Genomic DNA, 23,186 nt, shown 5'->3' on the forward strand with positions numbered 1-23,186 from the left:
CGCGGAGCGGCTGGGCCCGTAAGCCATGGCCGCTGAGCCTGCGTGTCCGGAGCCTGTGCTCCACAACGGGAGAGGCCACATGAGGAGAGGCCTGTGTACCGCAAAAATAATAATAATAATAATAATAATGGCATTATTTCATCTTTTTATGGCTGAATAGTATTCCACTGTATATGTGTACCACTTCTTTATCCATTCCTGTTGATGGACATTTAGGTTGTTTCCATGTCTTGGCTACTGTGAATACTGCTGCAATGAACACTGGGGAACATAAATCTTTTCAAAGTATGGTTTTCTCTGGATATATGCCCAGGAATGAGATTGCTGTATCATATGGTAGTTCTATTTTTAGTTTTTTAAGGAACCTCCATACTGTTCTTCATAGTGGTTGTAACAATTTACATTTTCACCAACTGTATACGAGGGTTTCCTTTTTTCCACACCCTCTCCAGCATTTATTGTTTGTAGATTGTTTTGATGATGGCCATTCTGACCCGTGTGATGTGATACCTCACTGTAGTTTTGATTTGCATTTCTCTAATAATTAGCAATGTTAAGCATCTTTTCATGTGCTATTTAGCCATCTGTATGTCTTCCTTGGAGAAATGTCGATTTAGATATTGTGCCCATTTTTTGTTTAGATATTGTGCCCCATTTGTTTTTTGATATTGAGCTGCATGAGCTGTTTGTATATTTTGGAGATTAATCCATTGTCAGTCGCTTCATTTGCAAATATTTTCTCCCATTCTGTGGGTTGTCTTTTCGTTTTGTTTATTGTTTCCTTTGCTATGCAAAACCTTTCAAGTTTAATTAGGTCCCTTTTGTTTATTCTTGTTTTTGTTTTCATTACTCTAGGAGGTGGATCCAAAAAGATATTTCTGCAATTTATGTCAAAGAATGTTCTCTCTAAGAGTTTTATAGTGTCTGGCCTTACATTTAGGTCTTTGATTCATTTTCAGTTTACTTTTGTGTATACTGTTAGAGAATGTTCTAATTTCATTCTTTTACATGTGGCTGTCCAGTTTTCCCAGCACCACTTATTGAAGAGACTATCTTTTCTCCATTGTATATTCTTGCCTCCTTTGTCATAGATTAGGTGACCACAGGTGCGTGTGTTTAGCTCTGGCCTTTTTATTCTGTACCATTGACCTATATTTCTGTTTTTGTGCCAGTACCATACTGTCTTGATTACTGTAGATTTGTAGTGTAGTCTGAAGTCAGGGAGCCTGATTCCTCCAGCTCCATTTTTCTTCCTCAGGATTGCTTTAGCTATTTGGGGTCTTTTGTGTTTCCATACAAATTAAAAGTTTTTTTGTTCTAGTTCTGTGAAAAAATGCCATTGATAATTTGATAGGGAATGCACTGAATCTGTAGATTTCCTTGGGTAGTATAGTCATTTTGATGATATTGATTCTTCCAATCCAAAAGTATGGTATATCTTTCCATCTGTTTGTGTCATCTTCAATTTCTTTCATCAGTGTCTTATAGTTTTCAGACTACAGGTCTCTTGTCTCCTTAGGTAGGTTTATTCCTAGGTATTTTCTTTTTCTTTTTTTTTCATTTTTATTGGAGTATAGTTGGTTTACAATGTTGTGTTAGTTTCAGGTGTACAGCAAAGTGAATCAGTTGTACATATACATACATCAACTCTTTTTTAGATTCTTTTTCTAGATTCTTTTCCCATATAGGTACTCAATACTCATTACAGAGTATTGAGTTAATTTCCCTGTGCTATACAGTAGGTCCTTATTAGTTATCTATTTTATATATAGTAGTGTGTATATGTCAATCCCAATCTCCCAATTAATCCCTCCCCCTGACTTTATCCCTGGCAACCATAAGTTTGTTTCTTTACATCTGTGACTCTGTTTCTGTTTTGTAAATAAGTTCATTTGTACCATTTTTTAGGTTCCACATATAAACGATATCATATGATATTTGTCTTTCTCTGACTTACTTCACTCATTATGACAATCTCTGGGTCAATGCATGTTGTTGCAAATGGCATTATTTCATTCTTTTTTATAGCTAAGTAATATTCCATAGTATATATGTACCACATCTTCTTTATCCATTCCTCTGTCGATGGACATTTACGTTGCTTCCATGTCTCCTAGGTATTTTATTCTTTTTGATGCGATGGTAAACTTGATTGGTTCCTTAATTTCTTTTTCTGATTGTTCATTGTTAGTGTATAAAAATGCAACAAATTTCTGTGTATTAATTTCATATCCTGCAACTTTATCAAATATATTGATGAGCTCTAGTAGTTTTCTGATAGCATCATTAGGATTTTCTACGTATAGCATCATGTCATTTGCAAACAGTGACAGTTTTACTTCTTTTTCAATTTGGATTCCTTTTATTTCTTTTTCTTCTTTGATTTCTGTGGCTAGGACTTCCAAAACTATGTTGAATAATAGTGGTGAGAGTGAACATCCTTGTCTTGTTCCTGATCTTAGAGGAAATGCTTTCAGCTTTTCACCATTTAGTTTGATGTTAGCTGAATGTAGCTTTGTCATATATGGTCTTTATTATATTGAGGTAGGTTCCCTCTATGCCCACTTTCTGGAGTTTTTTTAAAGCATAAATCAGTTTTGAATTTTGTCAAAAGCTCTTTCTGCATCTATTGAGGTGATCATATGGTTTTTGTTCTTCAATTTGTTAATGTGGTGTATCACACTTATTAATTTGTAAATATTGAAAAATCCTTGCATCCCTAGGATAAATCCCACTTGATCGTGATGTAAGATCCTTTTAATGTGTTGTTGGAGTCAGTTTGGTAGTATTTTGTTGACGATTTTTGTGTCTATGTTCATCAGTGATATTGTCCTGAAATTTTTTTTTTGTGATATCTTTGGTTTTGGTATCAGGGTGATGGTGGCCTCATAGAATGAGCTTGGGAGTGTTTCTTCCTCTGCAAGTTTTTGGAATACTTTCAGAATAGGTGTTAACGCTTCTCTAAATGATAGATTTCACCTGTGAAGCCATCTGGTCCTGGGCTTGTGTTTAATCAGAGTTTCAATTCCAAGGCTTGTGATTGATTGGTCTGTTTATATTTTCTATTTCTTCCAGGTTCAGTCTTGGAAGGTTGTATCTTTCTAAGAATTTGTCCATTTCTTCTATGTTGTTCATTTCATTGGCATGTAGTTGCTTGTAGTAGTCTCTTACGATCCTTTGTATTTCTGTGGTGTCAGTTGTAACCTCTTTTTCATTTCTAATTTTATTGATTTGAGCTCTCTTCCTTTTTTTCTTGATGAGTCTGGCTAAAGGTTTATCAATTTTGTTTATCTTTTCAAAGAACCAGCTTTTAGTTTCATTGATGTTTCTATTGTTTTGTCTCTATTTCTACTCTGATCTTTATGATTTCCTTCCGTGTACTAACTTTGGGTTTTGTTTGTTTTCCATTCTCTAGTTACTTTATGTATAAAGTTAGGTTGAGATTTTTCTTGTTTCCTGAGGTAAGACTTGCTATAAACTTCCCTCTTACAAATGCCTTTGCTATGTCCCCTAGGTTTTGGATCACTGTGTGTTTGTTTTAATTTCTCTAAAGGTATTTTTTGATTTCCTCTTTGACTTCTTTAGTGATCTGTTGGTTGTTTAGTAACATATTGTTTATCCTCCACGTGTTTGTATTTTTTACAGTTTTTTTCTTGTAGTTGATTTGTAATCTCATAGTGTTGTGGCTGGAAAAGATGCTTGATATGATTGATTTCAATTTTCTTAAATCTACCAAGGCTCATTTTGTGGCATGTGATCAATCCTGGAGAATGTTCCATGTGCACTTGAGAAGAATGTGTATTTTGCTGTTTTAGATGGAATGCTCTCTCTGTATTTAAGGCCTTTTTTCCTTACTGATTTTTTGTCTGGGTGATCTGTCCATTGATATAAGTGGGGTGTTAAAGTCCCCCATTATTATTGTGTTACTGTTGATTTCTCCTTTTGTGGGTCAGCCAGGTCATTTTAAAAGATATTTCTCTATGAAATAAATCAAGAGTGTTAGAGATACAGAGAGTGAATAGTACTTGATAAGTAAAAAATGGTACTGTGCTGGGGGGGGTTTCAGCCTTTAAAGAAAAAGGTGGTACAAATTGAAATGGAAAGTTTTTATATTGCTTGTGCATTAACCATCTACCATGCTGCCCCCTTTCGATAATTCTAGGGTGAAATGTTTACCTAAGAAGACTGTAACTGATAAACAAAATTGACAAACTTCTAGGCAGGCTCACCAAGAAGAAAAGAGAGAGGACCCAAATGAACAAAATAAGAAATGAAGATACAACAGAAATACACATAATCATAAGAAATTACTATGAACAGTTATATGCCAACAAACTAGAAGAAATGGACAAGTTTCTAGAAACATACAGCCTGCCAAGACTGAGTCAAGAAGAAATAGATAATTTGAGCAGACTGATCAGTAGAAGTGAAAAACATCTAAAGTGAAAAACATCTATAATGATAAATTTTAAAAACTTCTTGCAAACAGAAGTCCAGGACTGGATGGCTTCACTGGGGAAGTCTACCAAACATACAAGGAAGAACTTATATCTATCCTTCTCAAACTATTCCAAAAGGCATTCTATGAAGCCACCATCACGCTGATACCAAAACCAGACAAAGACACCACAAAAGGAGGAAATTACAGGCCAATATCCTTGAAGACCATAGATGCAAAAATCCTCAAGAAAATATTAGCAAAGCAAATCCAACAACACATAAGAAGGACCACACACCATGACCAAGTGGGATTCACTCGGTCACAAGGATGGTTCCACATATGCAAGTCAATCAATGTGATACACCACATCAACAAAAGAAAAGATAAAAAACATATAGAAAACACATTTGATAACATTCAGCATCAATTCATAATAAAAACTCTCACCAAAATGGATATAGAGGGAACATATCTCAACATAATAAAGGCTATTTAAGACAACCTACAGCCAATATAATATATTTAATGGTGAAAAGCTGAGTTTTCCTGCTACATTCAGGAAAAAAGACAAGGATGCCCACTCTCATCACTTCTATTCAACATAGTAGTGGAAGTCCCTGTCACAGCAAACCAGAAAAATAAAAGGTATCCAAATTGGAAGGGAAGAGGTAAAATTGTCACTACATGCAGATGACATGATACTATATATAGAAAACCCCAAAGCTACTAGATCTAATAAATGAAATCAGCAAAGTAGCAGGATACAAGATTAACATTCAGAAATTGTTTCCATTTCTTTACACTAACAGTGAAATATCAGAAAGGGAATGTAAAAAAACAATTCCTTTTAAAATCACACCAATAAATAAATAAATAAAATACCCAGGAATAAACCTGACCAAGGAGGTGAAAGACTTACATGCTGAGAACTATGAAACATTAGTAAAGGAAATTCACAGAAATGGAAAGATATCCCATGCTCTTGGATTGGAAGAATTAATATTGCTAAGATGGCAATACCACCCAAAACAATCTACAGATTTAATGTGATCCCTATCAAATTAGCCATAATATTTTTCACAGAACTAAAACAAATAATCTAAAATTTATATGGAACCATAGAAGACCCAGAATTGCCAAAGCAATCCTGAGAGGGAAAATAAAAAGCAGGAGACTAGGGCTTCCCTGGTGGTGCAGTGGTTGAAGGTCCACCTGCCGATGCAGGGGACACAGGTTCATGCCCCAGTCCGGGAAGATCCCACATGCCACAGAGCGGCTGGGCCTGTGTGCCATGGCTGCTGAGCCTGTACATCCAGATCCTGTGCTCCACAATGGGAGAGGCCACAACAGTGAGAGGCCTGCGTATCCCCCCCCCCCACCAAAAAAAGCAGGAGACATAACTCCCACAGACTTCAGACAATACTACAAAGGTATAGTAATCAAAACAGTGTGGTACTGGTACAAAAACAGACATATAGATCAATGGAACAGAAGAGAAAGCCCAGAAATAAATCCACACACCTACAGTCGATTAATCTTCAACAAAGGATGCAAGGATATAAAATGGGAAAAAGACAATCTCTTCAGCAAGTGGTGCTCGGAAAGTTGGACAGCCCCATGTAAATCAATGAAGTTAGAACACACCCTCACACCATGCACAAAAATAAACTTAAAATGGTTTAAAGACTTAAACATAAGACATGACACCATAAAACTCTTAGAAGAGAGTATAGGCAAAACATTCTCTGACATAAGTCATACCAGTATTTTCTTAGGTCTCCCAAGGGAATAGAAATAAAAATAAACAAATGAGACCTAACCAAACTTACAAGCTCTTGCACAGTAAAGGAAATCATTAAAAAAAAAAAAAAGAAAGAAAACACGAAAAGATAATCTATGCAATGGGAGAAAATATTTGCACATGATGTGACAGATAAGGGATTAATCTCCAAAATATACAAACAGCTCACACAACAACGAAAAAGCAACCCAATCGAAAAATCGGCAGAAGACCTTAATAGACATATCTCCAAAGACATATATATGGTCATGTGAAAAGATGCTCAACATCACTAGTTATTAGAGAAATGCAAATCAAAACTACAATGAGGTATCACCTCACACTGGTCAGAATGGCCATCATCAAAAAATCTACAAAAAATGAATGCTGGAGAGGGTGTGGAGAAAAGGGAACCCTCTTGCACTGTTGGTGGGAATTGATACAGCTACTATGTAGAACAGTATAGAGGTTCCTTAGAAAACTAAAAATAGAACTACCATACAATCCAGCAATCCCACACCTGGCATATACCCAGAGAAAACCATAATTCAAAAAGAGTCATGCACCCAAATGTTCATAGCAGCATTGTTCACAATAAGCAAGATATGGAAACAACGTAACTGTTCATCAACAGAGGAATGGATAAAGAAGATGTGGTACATATATACAATGGAATACAACTCAGCCATAAAAAAGAATGAGATAATGCCATTTGCAGCAACATGGATGCAACTAGTTTATCATACTAAGTGAAATAAGTCAGAAAGAGAAAGACAAATACCATAGGATATCACTTATATGTGAAATCTAAAATATGGCACAAATGAACCTAACTACAAAACAGAAACAGACTCACAGACATAGAGAACAGACTTGTGGTTGTCGGGGGGGTGGTGCGGGTGGAGGGAGAGGGATAGACTGGGAGTTTGGGGTTAGTAGATGCAAACTATTACATTTAGAATGGATAAAAAACAAGGTCCTACTGTATAGCACAGGGAACTATATCCAATATCCTAGGATAAACCATAATGGAAAAGAATATTAAAAAAATGTATATATATGTATAACTGAGTCACTTTGCCATACAGCAGAAATCAGCACAACATTGTAAATCAACTATACTTCAATTAAAAAAACTATTAGAACTAATAAATGAATTCAGCAAGGTAGCAGGGTACATGATCAATATACAGAAATCTACTGCATTTCTTTATACTAACCATGAAATATCAGATAAAGTAAAAAAAAAAATCTTGTTTAAAATTGCATCAAAAAAAAAATACCTAGGAATAAACCTAGCCAAGGATGTGAAAGACCTATATGCTGAGAACTATAAAACATTGATAAAGGAAACTGAAGATGATTCAAAGAGATGAAAATATACCCCCTGCTCTTGGATTGGAAGAATTAATATTATTAAAATAGCCATACTACCCAAAGCAATCTACAGATTTAATGTGATCCCTACCAAATTACCCATGGTATTTTTCACAGAACTAGAACAAATAATCCTAATATTTACACAGAACCACAAAAGACCCAGAATTGCCAAAGCAATCCTGAGGAAAAAGAACAAAGCTGGAGGTATAACTCTCCCAGACTTCAGACAATACTACAAAGCTACAGTAATCAAAACCGTATGGTACTGGCACAAAAACAGATATATAGATCATGGAACAGAATAGAAAGCTCAGAAATAAACCCACACACCTACTAATCTTCAACAAAGGAGACAAGAACATAAAATGGAGAAAAGACAGTCTTCAAAAGTGCTGTTGGGAAAACTTGACAGCTTCATGTAAATCAATGAAGTTAGGATGCATCCTCATACTATACACAAAAAAATTCAAAATGGCTTAAAGACCTAAATATAAGACATAGCACCATAAAACTCCTAGAAAAGAACATAGGCAAAACATTCTTTGACATAAATTGTAGCAATATTTTCTTAGATCAGTCTCCCAAGGGAAAAGAGATAGAAGTAAAAATAAATAAATGGGACCTAATCAAACTTATAAGCTTTTGCACAGCAAAGGAAACCATAAACAAATGAATAGGCAACCTATGTACTGTGAGAAAATATTTGCAAACTATATGACTGACAAAGGCTTAATTTCCAAGATATACAGACAGCTCATACAACTCAATATCAAAAACAAACAACCCAATCAAAAAATGGGCAGAAGACCTAAATAAACTTCTCCAAAGAAGACATCCAGATGGCCAACAGGCACAGGAAAAAAAATGTTCAACATTGGTAATTATTAGAAAAATGCAACCCAAAACCACAATGAGGTATCACCTCATATCAATCATAATGGCTATCATCAAAAAGTCTACAAGTAATAAATTCTGGAGAGAGTGTGGAAAAAAGGGAACCCTGTTGGTAGGAATGTAAATTGGTGCAACCACTATGGAAAACAGTCTGGAGGCTCCTTGAAAACTAAGAATAGAGTTACCATATGATCTAGCAATCCCATTCCTGGGTATGTATCTGGAAAAGATAAAACTCTAATTCAAAAAGATACATGCACCCCAATGTTCATTGCAGTGCTATTCACAATAGCCACGACATGGAAGCAATCTAAATGTCCATCAACAGGGACTTCCCTGGTGGTCCAGTGGTAAAGAATCCGCTTTACAATGCAGGGGATGTGGGTTCAATCCCTGGTCAGAGAACTAAGATCCCACCTGCCATGGGGCAACTAAGCCCGCTTGCCACAACTACTGAGCTTGCATGCCTCAGTTAGAGCCCGTATGCTAGAAACGACAGAGCCCATGCACTCTGGAGCCTGCACACCACAACTACAGAGCCCACGTGCCCTGGAGCCTGCACGCCACAACTAGAGAAGAGAAAACCCACACGCCACAACTAGAGAGACGCCTGTGCACCGCAACGAAAGATCCCACATGCCTCAGTGAAGATCCTGCATGCCGCAGCTAAGACCTGATGCAGCCAAAAATAAATAATAAATCTTTTTTTAAAAAGGAAATGAATATGGTAGATTTTTTAAAAAATGTCCATTAACAAATGAATGGTTAAAGAAGATGTGGTATATATATGTGTTTGTATATACACACACACACATATACACACACAATGGAATATTATTCAGAAATGAAAAGAATGAAATATTGCCATTTTCAGCAACATGGATGGACCTAGAGATTATCATATTAAGTGAAGTCAGGCAGAAAGACAAATATGATATCATTTATATGTGGAATCTAAAAAAATAATAAAAATCAGCTTATTTACAAAACAGAAAGACTCACAGACATAGAAAACAAACTTATGGTTACCAACGTGGAAAAAGGAGGGAAGAGATAAATTAGGAGACTGGAATAACAGATACACACCACTACATATAAAATAGATAAACAACAAAGATTTACTGTATAGCACAGGAAACTATATTCAACATCTTGTAATAACCTATAATGGAGAAGAATCTGAAGCTGTACACCTGAAACTAACATAATATTGTAAATCAACTATAATTAAATTTTTTAAAAAAGAAGAAATTTTGGCAAATTCCATATGGTCTTCTATGAAAATCCAACCAATGCTGATGACAGTATTCCTTTACTAGAAGGAAAATTTACTGCCACTGGAAGTCAATGGAATATGAGACAACAAGCTGAAATACAGCTTTTCACATAATCTTTTGTTGAATTATTGATGTTTTCTTTCTTTTTATAAGACAAAATGTCACAGTAATAATTAGGGTTTCCAACAAATTCCAAGTCAAAATTCAGGATTACATTTCTGTCTTTGATGTTTTGTCAGTGATTACAACAGCTTCACAGATATTTAAGAGAAACAAACTAATAAAAGTTTAGCTGAAAATCGTCAAAGGTAGTTTTATGTTTAAAATACAATTTGCAAGAGACTGATTGGAAGAATCATCAATTAAAGAAGCTTAATGCTAGGAGATCACGTGGTCCAACCCCTGATTTTGTGATTATAATTCTATTGTAGAAACATGGATATCAGATGCCTTCTTTGCCCCTCCTACACCTGCCTCTGGCAGTAGAACTCTAGGGACTACAAAACAGACTTTCTTGCTCTCTGGCTTCAATTTAATAACCAATGGGGAGTCCCTATAGGATATCAAAGGAAGGGCGTATTATCAGGATCCCCCAGATGAATGCCTACCTTAATGAAAAGTCATAACTTATGTCAGGCAACCCTCTCCTACCAGATTTTCCTAATCACTCCCTCCCCTTGTCCTTTCAGGCCCAAGTGCAGTAAGAGCTGTTGCTAAACCTGGGTACTGCCCTACCCGCTCTGGTTTCTCACCCACAGTGGTTCTCAAATTTTAGCTTGCATTGGAATTGCCTGGTGGGCTCCTTAAACCCAGGTTACTAGTTACCCCCATGGCAAAGTTTCTGATTCATATGTCTGAGATGCCTGCTGATAATTTGCATTTTTAACAAGCTCCCAGGTGATGCTAGAAGCACTGCCCTATAGCCCTGTATCTTGACCACCTTTTAATAAATTATCCTAATTTGAGTTTGTTATCTCTTCCTTCTGGAACCTTGACTAATATAAATGGCTAAAAAAAAAAATTGGTTGAAAATAGACAAAGTTTGTTGTATGACTAAACATGATTTTCAGGTGCTTGTTTGAAAAATCTTTAAATCAAAGAAGAGAAAGCTGTAGGGATTTAGGAAATCATTTTGTCCAATTATTAAATTTCAGAGCAGAAGAAATGCAGACAAAGAGAGGTCAAGTGATTTATCAGCCACTTGGTGTCCTGCTTTTCAGGGAAGTCTTTTCAGGATACTATTCTGCTTCTTATCATATAGCAACTCTTATCCCTCTCACCCCACCTCCCTCTCCCCTCCCCTGGATTGTGTAATTGCCTTCTGTGTTTCCATTATCTCTTTAGGTTTGGGTGCCTGTGGTACATGTGGTGTTTCAGGTAATCACCATAGTTTGGGGCAACTCAGGATAAGATCTGTAGCTGTTTTCAGCATAGGGCTTAGTAGAACCAAATGTTTCATTGATGTTTTGTGCTGATGGGAAATAAGAGTCAATGGCAGGACCCTTGTTTGAATAATAGAGTCTGGTCTATCCATTATCTTTCAAGTCATCTTGCACTCAGTCACACAGAAACTCACCTGACACTTTGCTTCTCTCTCACCTACTTTCCAAAGACGTTTTCCCAATTAATCTTTATCAGCTTGGCTTTTCAAGTTGTTATCTGAGACCCCCATCCCTTGTCCTCCATCTGTTTAGGCATCTGCTTACTCAGCAGCTGTAGTTCTTCTTTGCCCTTTTTGCTTTGAAGTCTCTAAGTGGAAACCCAAGGCACTGTCTGCCCAGCTCCACCCATACTTTCCTGGGAGCTGCAGCCTGTTGCAGTGTTCTCTGGCGACAGAAATTGGACCAGGAATCAGTAAAATACACAAGTTCTTTCTTCAAGATTTTTTGACTATGGACAGCTAGATTTTTCCCAGGAGGCTAAAGCTATGAGATTGGAAACACTGGGGCTTTGAACAACCAGGTTTTCTGCAGAGGAAGGCAGGTGGCAGCCAAGTGAGGAGAAATGAATCTGGCATCCAGCAGTGAGAAATGGGGGTGCTGTTCAGCTACACCATGCCCTGGGTTCCAGCTGTTCCTGAGGATTAGGAACATCCCTGGCCATCCTACCCTTTGATTGCTAAACTCATAAAAACGCCCCATTTTTGCTAAACCAGTTCAGTTTGGATTTCTATTTCATGAAGTCAAACATTGTGATTGATAAAATAGAACAGATGGTCATTTCTGTTTACCTGGTCATTATTAGTAATAACAGTATACATTTCTTGAGTATGTTCTATGGACCATTTAATCCATACAGCACTCCTCAGATGTGGGTAGAACAGGAGAGAAAACTGGGGCTGAGAGAGATTACATGGCCGTCTTCTGTCTCAATGTTGTGCAACTATATACATGGCTGAGCCAGATTCCTACCAGGTATCCCCAGATTTAAACAACCTGTGTTCTTAACCATAATGTTCTCTCTGAATCTCAATTATACCAAAGTTCCTTTTCAAGTAACAAGCAAGGATAGAAGGATGGGATTTTCAGTGCTCTTTTGTACTCAGAATTCAGGATCTTAGAGTTGAGCTTCTTACCATTAAGTTTCATAGCATACTTTCCAACTCGAGTATGTGCCCTACAATTTTCTCTGACTCAGCATAAAATTCTGCCTGGCAAAGTCCTGCTCATCCTTCAAAGCCCCATAGAACCTTTCCTACTCCAGGCTGAATAAACCACTCACTCCCTTTCTTCCTGCTCTCCTGTTCACATTATAGTTAACGGGTTACATGTCTGACTCCAATACTATGTCGAGAGTTCCATGAAGTCATGGACCATGTATTCATCATTTGTCTAATTCCTATTCCTTACACAATACCTGCCTTAGAATAGATGCTTAATAACTACTTGTTGAGTTAAATTGATTTGGGAAGCATGCAGAGCCTAACCAGTGCAGATGAAGAAACCATATTCTTATGCCTGGACAATTATGAAAAATGGCACAAGGTGGCCCAAACACAATGGCTCTGGTGAGCAGATGTCTTTACAAGGGGCCGGGGACCATCTAGTGTGACTAATGGGAGACTTTCAATCCTTCACTCCTAATGCAGTTTATCCTCAATACCTGTCAAAGTCTGAACACTGTTCACTAACGAATTTGAAATACCCAGGCACTCACTGTGGCATATAAAATACAATATAAATATGATTTATTTATGATCCTTGACTGTATCCCAGGTGACATTCTGAATATTTTTGTCGGCACTGGCTTTATTTTAATTGATAGTACAAGACCATATAGCATGGGCCAGTGTCTTCATTTCCAGGACCTGAGATGACTGTTTCATGGACCAAGCTCTGAACATGCCTCTGGGCCTGGCTCTGAGTTTAAATTTGCCTTTTTAGGACAACGGTTTAAATGCCTCCAGTGGCTCAGCTATTCTCGGGTCTCTTCCATGAATCAGCAAGTGGGAGGCAGCTGGCAGCTGGCAATGAGATTTGAGCTATATTGCATAAGGACCAGGAGGTAGAGAAGCCAGGACATAACACTGCAGTGAAAATGAGGAAGAAAGAGAAATCACTAGTTTGGCTTACAGATTCAACACTTGCTATCTACATGTGATTTACCAACTTTTTAGTAACTATGGCCAATATTTTATCTCAACCCCATCTCAACTTGGTACTCAACCCATTTTTGGACTTCCTCCTTTCCACCTACAACTGCTGAGTAATCACAAAATGCCACAAGAAGGCACACCTCATGTAAACATAAATTATACAAGATACCTGAAAGATAAATTAAAAATTACTCTTGGAGTATCTGAGTGTCACCCCTCTTGAAGAACATGAATAAATGAGAGTTCCCTGAATTTTAGACAGCCTCTTTTAATTGAATTTAAAATATTCAATTAGAAACATAACTGTGAGGCACAAGATGGCAGAGTAGGAAGACCTTGAGCTCTTCTCCTCTCACAGGCACACCAAAATCACAGTTATTAACAGAACAGCCATCAATGAAAAAAAAACAGGACGTACCAGAAAAAATATTCTGCAACTAATAATATAAAGAAGGAACCACAATGAGACAGCAGGAGGGGCGGAGTAGCAATATAGACAAATCCCATACTGCCAGGTGGGCAATCCACGAACAGGAGAATAATTACAGCTGCAGAGGTTCTCCCAAAGGAGTGAGAGGTCTGAGCCCCACTTCAGGCTCCCCAGCCCAGGGGTGCTGTACTGGGAAGACAAGCCCCCAGAGCATTTGGCTTTGAAGGCCACAGGGCTTATTTGGGGAGCCCCAGAGGGCTGGGGGAAATAGAGACTTTATTCTTAAGGGGCTCACACAAAGCCTCACATGCTCTGGAACCCAGGGTAGAAGCAGTAATTCGGTAGGAGCTTGGGTCAGACCTACCTTCTGAGCTCTAGAGAGTCTCCTGGAGAGGCAGGAGATAATTCCAATTCACCCTGGGGACATAGCCTCCCGGCAGTTATTTTGGGGAGCTCCTTCTACCACATGGTAACACCATTCTGGAATCTTCCTTCTAGATTATTACCACAGCACCCAGTCCCACTGCAGCCCAACAGTCTGCAGGCACCAGTACTGAGATGCCTCAGGGCAAACAGTTAACTGGACACTGACACAACTCCACCCACCAGCAGACAAGCTGCCTTAAGACCCCCTGGGTCCACAGCCGCCTCTGGACATGGCCCTCCTCACCAGAGGGCCCAGGATCTGTCCCCACACACCAGTGCACAGGCAATAGACCCAAGACCCCCAGAGCCTCCAGCCAGAGACCATGTGGGGCCCAGGCCCCACCCACCAGGAGCCTGTCCTAGCCTCAGACCCAGCTGAACCCACCAGCAGGCAGACACCAGCCACAAAAAAAACAGCAACATCCCAGTCTATGGACTAGGCCTGCCGTGGAACTGGCTGAGCCTGGTCCCTGCCCACTAGGAGGCCAACACAAGCTTCAAGATACCAGCCCCTGCAGCCAACCATGTCAGGAACCAGCCCACCTACCAGAGATCTGACACCTGCTCTGGGACCCCTAGGCCCTGCAACCAGACCCCAGGACATGGCTCTGTCCACCAGTAGGCCGGCACAAGCCCCAGGACCTGGCTTCATCCACCAGTAGGTGGGCAACAGCCCCAGGTTCTCCTGGATCCTGACTCTGCCCACCAGTAACACAGCACTAGCCCTGGAACCTCCAGGGTTCTGCAGTCAGCTGCCTCATGATCAGACCCCACCAACCAGCAGCTGACAGCCTCTGCACAAGGCAGGACCTGGCAACCAACCATACCAGGGCCAAATAAACCTACCAGACCACTGGTGTAGTCAGCTCACCACAACAGAAATACCCACACAGTCCTCATAGAAGGAACCCCTAGAGCATATAGCTCTGGTGACAAGAGGTGAGTGTGCTATTGGGACTCATAGGATGTCTCCTACAGAAGGCCACTTCTCCAAAGTCAGGAAATACGAACAACTTACCAGGGGGTACATAAAAATAAAAATGGCAAGTTAGGCAAAATGAGGTGACAGAGGAACATATTCCAAATGAAGGAACAAGATAAAACTCCAGAAGAAGAACTAAGTGAAGTGGAGACAGGCAATCTACCTGACAAAGAGTTCAGGATAGTGATCATAAAGATGATCAACAAATTGGGAGAAGAATGGATGCACAGAGTGAGAAGTTAGAAGTTTTTAACAAAGAGTTGGAAAACATTAAAGAGTAAATATAAAGAGATGAAGAATACAATAACTGAAATGAAAAAATACACTAGAAGGAATCAACAGTAGACTAAATGATACAGAGGAACAGAACAACGAGCTGAAAGACAGAGTAGTGGAAATCACTTATGCTGAACAGAAAAAAGAATAAAAAGAAATGAGGACAATTTAGAGACCTCTGGGACAACATCAAGTGCACTAATGTTTGCATTATAGGTGTCCAAAAAGGAGAAGAGAGAGAGAAAGGGGTTGAGAGCATAGTTGAAGAGATAATAGCTGAAAACCTCCCTAACTTGGGAAAGGAAACAGACATTCAAATCCAGGAAGTACAGAGAGTACCATACAAGATTAGCCCAAAGAGGAACACACCAAGACATATTGTAAATAAAATGGCAAAAACTGAAGATAGAGAATATTAAAAGCTTCAAGAGAAAAGCAACATTTTATGTACAAGGGAACTCATGCAAGGTTATCAGCTGACTTTTCAGCAGAAACTCTGCAAGCCAGAAGGGTGTGGCACAATATTTTTAAAGTGATGAAAGTGAAAAACCTACAACCAAGAATACTCTACCCAGCAAGATTCTCGGTTCAGATTTGATGGAGAGATCAAAAGCTTCACAGACAAGCAAAAGCTAAAAGAGTTCACCACCAAACCAGCTTTAAAAGAAATGTTAAAGGAATTGCTCTAAGCAAAAAAGGACACAGTGAGAAACATGAAAATCATATGAGGAGAAAGCTCATCGGTAAAGGCAAATCCACAGTAAAGGTAGGAAATCATCCCCTCACAAAGCCAGTAGGAAGGTTAAAAGACAAAAGTAAAATCATCTATATTCACAATAAGCAATAATTGTGAGGGGAGGAGAGTAAAATGCAGGGTTGTTGGAATGCATTTGAAATTAAGAAATCAGCAACTTAAAACAATCATGCATATATATAGATTGCTATATAAAAACCTCATGGTAACCACAAACCAAAAATCTATAATAGATACACACACAAAAAAGAAAAAGATAACACTAAAGATAGTCATCAAATCACAAGAGATGAGAAAAAAGAATAAAGGAATTAAAAAAAAAAAGACCTACAAAAACAACCCAGAAACAATTAACAAAATGGCAATAAGAACATACATATAAATAATTACTTTAAATGTAAATGGACTAAATGCTCCAATCAAAAGATATAGAGAAAAGAAATGAGAAAAAAATGATTACATGGAGACTAAACAACATGCTACTAAAAAACCAATGGGTCAATGAGGAAATCAAAAAGAAAATTAAAAAATATCTTGAGACACATGACAATGAAAACAAAACCATACAAAATCTATGGGATGCAGCAAAAGCAGTTCTTAGAGGGAAGTTAATAGTAATACAGGCCTTCCTCAAAAAAAACAAGAAAAATCTCAAATAAACAACCTAACCTACCACCTAAAAGAATCAGAAAAACAAGAACAAACAAAACCTAAATTCAGCAGAAGAAAGTTAATAATAAAGATCAGGGAGGAAATAAATAAAATAGGGATTTTTAAAAAACATAGAAAAAAAATCAATAAAACCAAGAGCTGGTTCTTTGAAAGGGTGAAGAAATTGACAAACCTGTGGCCAGGCTTACCAAGAAGAAAAGAGAGAGAACCAAAATAAGCAAAATAAGAAATGAAAAAGGAAAAGTCTCAACCGCAGAAATACAAAAAACAATAAGAGAATACTATGAAGAATTATATGCCAACAAATTTGACAACCTAGAAGAAATGGACAAACTTCTAGAAACATAGAGCCCACCAAAACTGAATCAAGAAGAAATAGATAATTTGAACAGACCAATCACTAGCAGTGAAATAGAATCCGTAATAATAAAAAAAACTCCCTGCAAACAAAAGTCCAGGACCAGATGGCTTCACAGGCGAATTCTACCAAACATACAAAGAACTTATATTTACCAATTCTTCTCAAACTCTTCCGAAAGACTGAAGAGAAGGGAACATTCCCCAAAACATTCTATGAAGCCATGATCATCCTGATATCAAAAGCAGACAAAGATACCACCAAGAAAGAAAATTACAGGACAATATCTTTGATGAATACAGATGTAAAAATTCTGAACAAAATATTAGCAAACTGAATCCAAAAACACATAAAAAAAATCATACACCATGACCAAGTGGGATTCATACCAAGTTCACAAGGATGGTTCAACATACACAAATCAATCAATGTAATACACCACATTAACAAAAGAAAATTAAGAAACCACATGACCATCTCAATAGATGCAGAAAAAGCACTTGAAAAAATTCAACATCGATTCATGATAAAAACTCTTACCAAAGTGGGTATACAGGGGACATATCTCAACATAATAAAAGCTATTTATGACAAACCCACAGCCAATACACTACTCAACAGTGAAAAGCTGAAAGTCTTTGCACTAAAATCTGGAACAAGACAAGGATGCCCACTCTCACAGCTTCTGTTTAACATAGTATTGGAAGCCCTAGCCACAGCAGTCAAACAAGAAAACAAATAAAAGGTATCCAGATTGGAAGGGAAGAGGTAAAATTGTCACTACATGAAGATGACATGATACTATATAAAGAAAACCCTAAGGACCCACACAAAAACTACTAGATCTGATAAATGAATTAAGCAAAGTAGCAGGATACAAGATTAACATTCAGAAATTGGTTGCATTTCTTTACACTAACAATGAAAATCAGAAAGAGAATGTAAAAAAAAAGAACAATTCCTTTTAAAATCGCACACACAAAAAAACCTAGGAGTAAAACTGACCAAGGAGGTGAAAGACTTAAATGCTGAGAACTATGAAACATTAGCAAAGGAAATTAAAGAGGGTTCAAAGAAATGGAAAGATATCCCATACTCTTGGATTGGATGAATTAATATTATTAAAATGGCAATATTACCCAAAACAATCTACAGATTTAATGCAATCCCTATCAAATTATCCATAACATTTTTCACAGAACTAGAATAATCTGAAAATTTATATGGAACCATAAAAGACCCAGAATTGCCAAAGCAATCCTGAGGGGGAAAATAAAAAGCAGGAGGCATAACTCCCTCAGACTTCAGATAATACTACAAAGGTATAGTAATCAAAACAGTGTGGTATTGGTACAAAAACAGACATATAGATCAATGGAACAGAATAGAAATAAATCCACACACCTACAGTCAATTAATCTTCAACAAAGTAGGCAAGAATATAAAATGGGAAAAAGACAATCTCCAGCAAGTGGTTCTGGGAAAGTTGAACAGCCTCATGTAAATCAATGAAGTTAGAACACACCCTCACACCATGCACAAAAATAAACCTAAAATGGTTTAAAAATTTAAACATAAGACATGACACCATAAAACGCCTAGAAGAGAGCATAGGCAAAACATTCTCTGACATAAATTGTACCAATGTTTTGTTAGGTTAGTCTCCCAAGGCAATAGGAATAAAAATAAACAAGTGGAACCTAACCAAACTTACAAGCTCTTGCACAGTAAAGGAAATCATAAAAAAAAAACAAAAACAAAAAAAAAAACACAAAAAGATAACCTATGGAATGGGAGAAAATATTTGCAAATGATGGAGAGGGTGTGGAGAAAGGGGAACCCTTCTACACTGTTGGTGGGAATGTAAGTTGGTGCAGCCACTATGGAAAATGGTAGGGAGGTTCCTCAGAAAACCAAAAAATAGAACTACCATATGATCCAGCAATCTCATTCCTGGGCATATAACTGGACAAAACTATAATTCAACAAGATATATTCACCTCTGTGTTTCTAGCAGCATTATTCACAATAGCCAAAACTTGGAGACAACTTAAATGTCCATCTACAGCTGAATAGATAAAGAAGAAGTGGTACATATATACAATGGGATACTACTCAGCCACAAAAAAAGAACAAAATAATGCCATTTGCAGCAACATGGACGTGACTAGAGGTTATCATACTAAGTAAAGTAAGTCAGAAAGAGAAAAAGAAATACCATATGATATCACTTATATGCAGAATCTAAAATGTGACACAAGTGAACCTATCTACAAAACAGAAACAGACTCACAGGCAGAGGTCAGACTTGTGGTTGCCAAGCGGAGGGGGAGAGGGATGGACTGGGAGTTTGGAGTTGGTAGATGCAAACTATTACAGACTATTGCATTTAGAATGGACAAACAACAAGGTCCTACTGTATAGCACAGGGAACTATATCCAGTCTCCTGGGGTAAACCATAATGGAAAAGAATATTTTTAAAAAAAGAACGTATATATGTGTATAACTGAGTCACTTTGCTGTACAGCAGAGATTGGCACAAACTGTAAATCAGCAATATTTCAATTTAAAAAAGTATTATTAAAAAAAAAAGACATACAGTGGCTGAATGGATCCAAAACCAAGACCTACAAGAAACTCACTTCATATCCAAAGACATAAACAGATTGAAAGTGAGAGATGGAAAAAGGTATTCCATACCAATGGAAATCAAAAGAAAGCCAGGGTAGCAATACTTTTATCAGACAAAACAGAGTTAAAATAGAGTTAAAGTAGAGACTGTTACAAAAGACAAAAAAGGACACTACATAATGATCAAGGAATCAATCTAATAAGATATAACAATTGTAAATATACATGCACCCAACATAGGGGCACCTAAATACATAAAAACAAATATTAACAGACATAAATGGACAAATCAACAATAACATAATACTAATAGGGGACTTTAACACCCCACTTACATCAATGGACAGATCATTCAGACAGAAAATCAACAAGGAAACACTGGCCTGAAGTGACACATTAGACCAGATGAAATTAACAGATACATATAGAGAGAGAACATTCATCCAAAAGCAGCAGAATACACATTCTTGTCAAGTGCACATGGAACATTCTCCAGGATAGATCACATGCTAGGCCACAAAACAAGCCTTGGTATATTTAAGAAAATTGAAATTATATCACCATCTTTTCTAACAACAACACTATGAGACTCGAATTCAACTACAAAAAAAAAAACTGCAAAAAACACTGACATGTAGAGGTAAACAATATGCTACTAAACAACCAATGAATCACTAAAGAGATCAAATAGGAAATAAAAAAATACCTGGAGACAAACGAAACAAAAACACAATGACTCAAAATCTATGGGACTCGGCAAAAGAAGTTCTAAGAAAAAGGTTTATAGCTATACAAGCTTACCTCAGGAAAAGAAAACATTTCGAATAAACGATCTAATTTTACACTTAAAGGAGCTAGAAAGCAAAGAACAAACAAAACCCGTTAGTAGAAGGAAATAAATCATAAAGATCAGAGCAGAAATAAATGAAATAAAGGCTAAAAAACTTGAAAAGATCAATGAAACTAAAAGCTATTTCTTTGAAAAGATAAACAAAATTGATAAACCTTTAGCCAGACTCATCAAGAGAAAGAGAGGGTCCAAATCAATAAACTCAGAAATGAAAAAGGAGAAGTTACAACGGACACGGCAGAAATACAAAGGATCATAGCTGCTATGAGCAACTATATGCAAATAAAATGGAAAACCTAGAAGAAATTCGTAATTATGTACAATCTCCCAAGTCTAAACCAAGAAGAAATAGAAAATATAAACAGACTAATTACCAGTAATGAAATTGAATCAGTAATAAAAAAAAAAATCTCCCAGTAAACAAAAGTCCAGGACCAGGTGGCTTCACAGACGAATTCTACCAAACATTTAGAGAATAATTAACACCTATCTTTCTTAAATTATTCAAAAAAATTTGCAGAGGCAGGAACACTTCCAAACTCATTCTGTGATGTCAGCATCACCCTGATACCAAAGCCAGACAAAGATATAACAAGAAAAGAAAACCGCAGGCCAATATCACAGATGCAAAAACGTAGATGCAAAAGTCCTCAACAAAATATTAGCAAACCAAATCCAACGACACATCAAAAGGATCATACACCATGATCAAGTGGGATTTATCCCAGGGATGCAAGGGTTTTTCAATATCTGCAAATCAATCAATGTGATACACCATATTAACAAATTGAAGGATAAAAACCATATGATCATCTCAATAGATGCAGAAGAAGCTTCCAACAAAATTCAACACCCGTTTATGATAAAAACTCTCCAGAAAGTAGGCATAGAGGGAACTTACCTCAACATAATAAAGGGCATATATGACAAACCCACAGCTAACATCATTCTCAACAGTGAAAAAGCTGAAAGCATTCCATTCTCAGTACTTTTATTCAACATATTGGAAGTCCTAGCCAGAGCAGAGAGACACAACCAAGTTGGATTTTAGTGATCAATCTAATGGAAAAGTGTATAGTGGATTTAATAGGAGACCCCGTTGGCAGTCTTACCAGTTAGGAATTCAACAGTCAGCCTTACGAAGAAAAGGGAGGAAGCAGCGTATCATCACTTTGCTTTCCTTGAGGTAAACTACTTGACTGTGATAACAGTTCTAATTCAGAACAGATATGTCAACCCAAACACCATTTTCTAATGTTCATTTCCAGTTAATGGATTTATCTAAAAAGACCCTTTGTCTTAGGGACACAGACCTTGCCAACATAGCATTCTCTTTTTAGGACCCCCTTTTTTAAAATTAGAAATGAACTCAATGAATGTTCCATATATTTTACTGCCAAGGCATTTAAAAATCTGTTTTCCTTCAGGAAATTCTCAAACTGGTATGAACTCTTTCTTCCCAGGTACCTCCAGATCATCAGTTACTCGATGTAAACCGGGAGCCAACTGCCCCAGTTCACACAGCAGCATCAGCAGACAACTGTCCCCTCTGTCTGTCACCGAAGAATCTTCTGCTCCTATTCTTGAACTTCAGAGTCGAGGATCCTCTGGAGTTTGTGGACACAGAGCCGAGAGGCAGAACAGATCAGGTATGCGGGTAACCTCCTCTTAAATAACAGTACGTTTGGTAAGCTTCTAGCCAGCAATGAAAGATCTCACCATTGGCACAGAATGTAGAGATGTTACATGGACTCTCAGGAGTGCATGTGGGGAAAGTTTATCAAGTGGGAGGAGAAGGAAGAAAGGAAATGTGCAGATATAATCCATTAATGATGTATGGTGTACAGTGTAGCAGAGAAATAATACCAAAACCTATAATTGGAGGGTTTAACATATGGTTAAACAGTGACTTCTAATGAAGTTTATAAGGAAACTAGTTTTCTCATCTTCAAGATGTGAAAAGCCAGCATCTTTTACCTCAATCCTGGGATTTAGTATTAGCACATTGTACCCATTCTGAGAAGAATAAAAGTACCAGAAAAATCACAGACTCTGCTCTTGTCTTTATCAGGACTGCCAGTCCTTGGAGCTCTCCTAGTTTTCCCAATTTTACACCTCCTTCACTTCAGTTGTCTCCCTGATCAACATTTACTATTAAATCAAGACCTTTGGCATTTCCTCACGTCTGCCTGACCACTTACCAACTCCTGGGTTACTTGGTTACTGGAATTGCTAGATAAATTACCTTAATATATCCATGGGTTTCCCAGCAAACTTATCATTTTAAAATGCAGCTGGGTCCATTAGGCTGCTGCCCAATACTGTTACATTTTGGTGGTGGACATCATACTGCCTTCCCCAGAGATGCTCTCAAGCTCTGAGTCCATACTCACTTGCTCTCATCATATGACCACACTTCTACTTTCCTGAAAAGACTAA

The 23,186-nt window shown here is 37.5% G+C and overlaps 1 protein-coding gene across 1 annotated transcript in view; it reads left to right on the forward strand.

Annotated features, from left to right (window-relative positions):
• Positions 1-23,186, forward strand: part of SLC35F4 (solute carrier family 35 member F4) — a gene marked incomplete at both ends in the record, with an annotated part of 289,066 nt that overhangs the window by 239,455 nt on the left and 26,425 nt on the right. Inside the window, one exon of the mRNA XM_082842186.1 lies at positions 22,211-22,396. Within this exon, the coding sequence (XP_082698312.1) occupies positions 22,211-22,396 (186 nt within the window). The remainder of the gene's footprint in view (positions 1-22,210; positions 22,397-23,186) is intronic.

This window comes from Leucopleurus acutus (genome assembly GCF_964270905.1).
Source record: "Leucopleurus acutus genome assembly, chromosome: 1".
Taxonomy (NCBI): domain Eukaryota; kingdom Metazoa; phylum Chordata; class Mammalia; order Artiodactyla; family Delphinidae; genus Leucopleurus; species Leucopleurus acutus.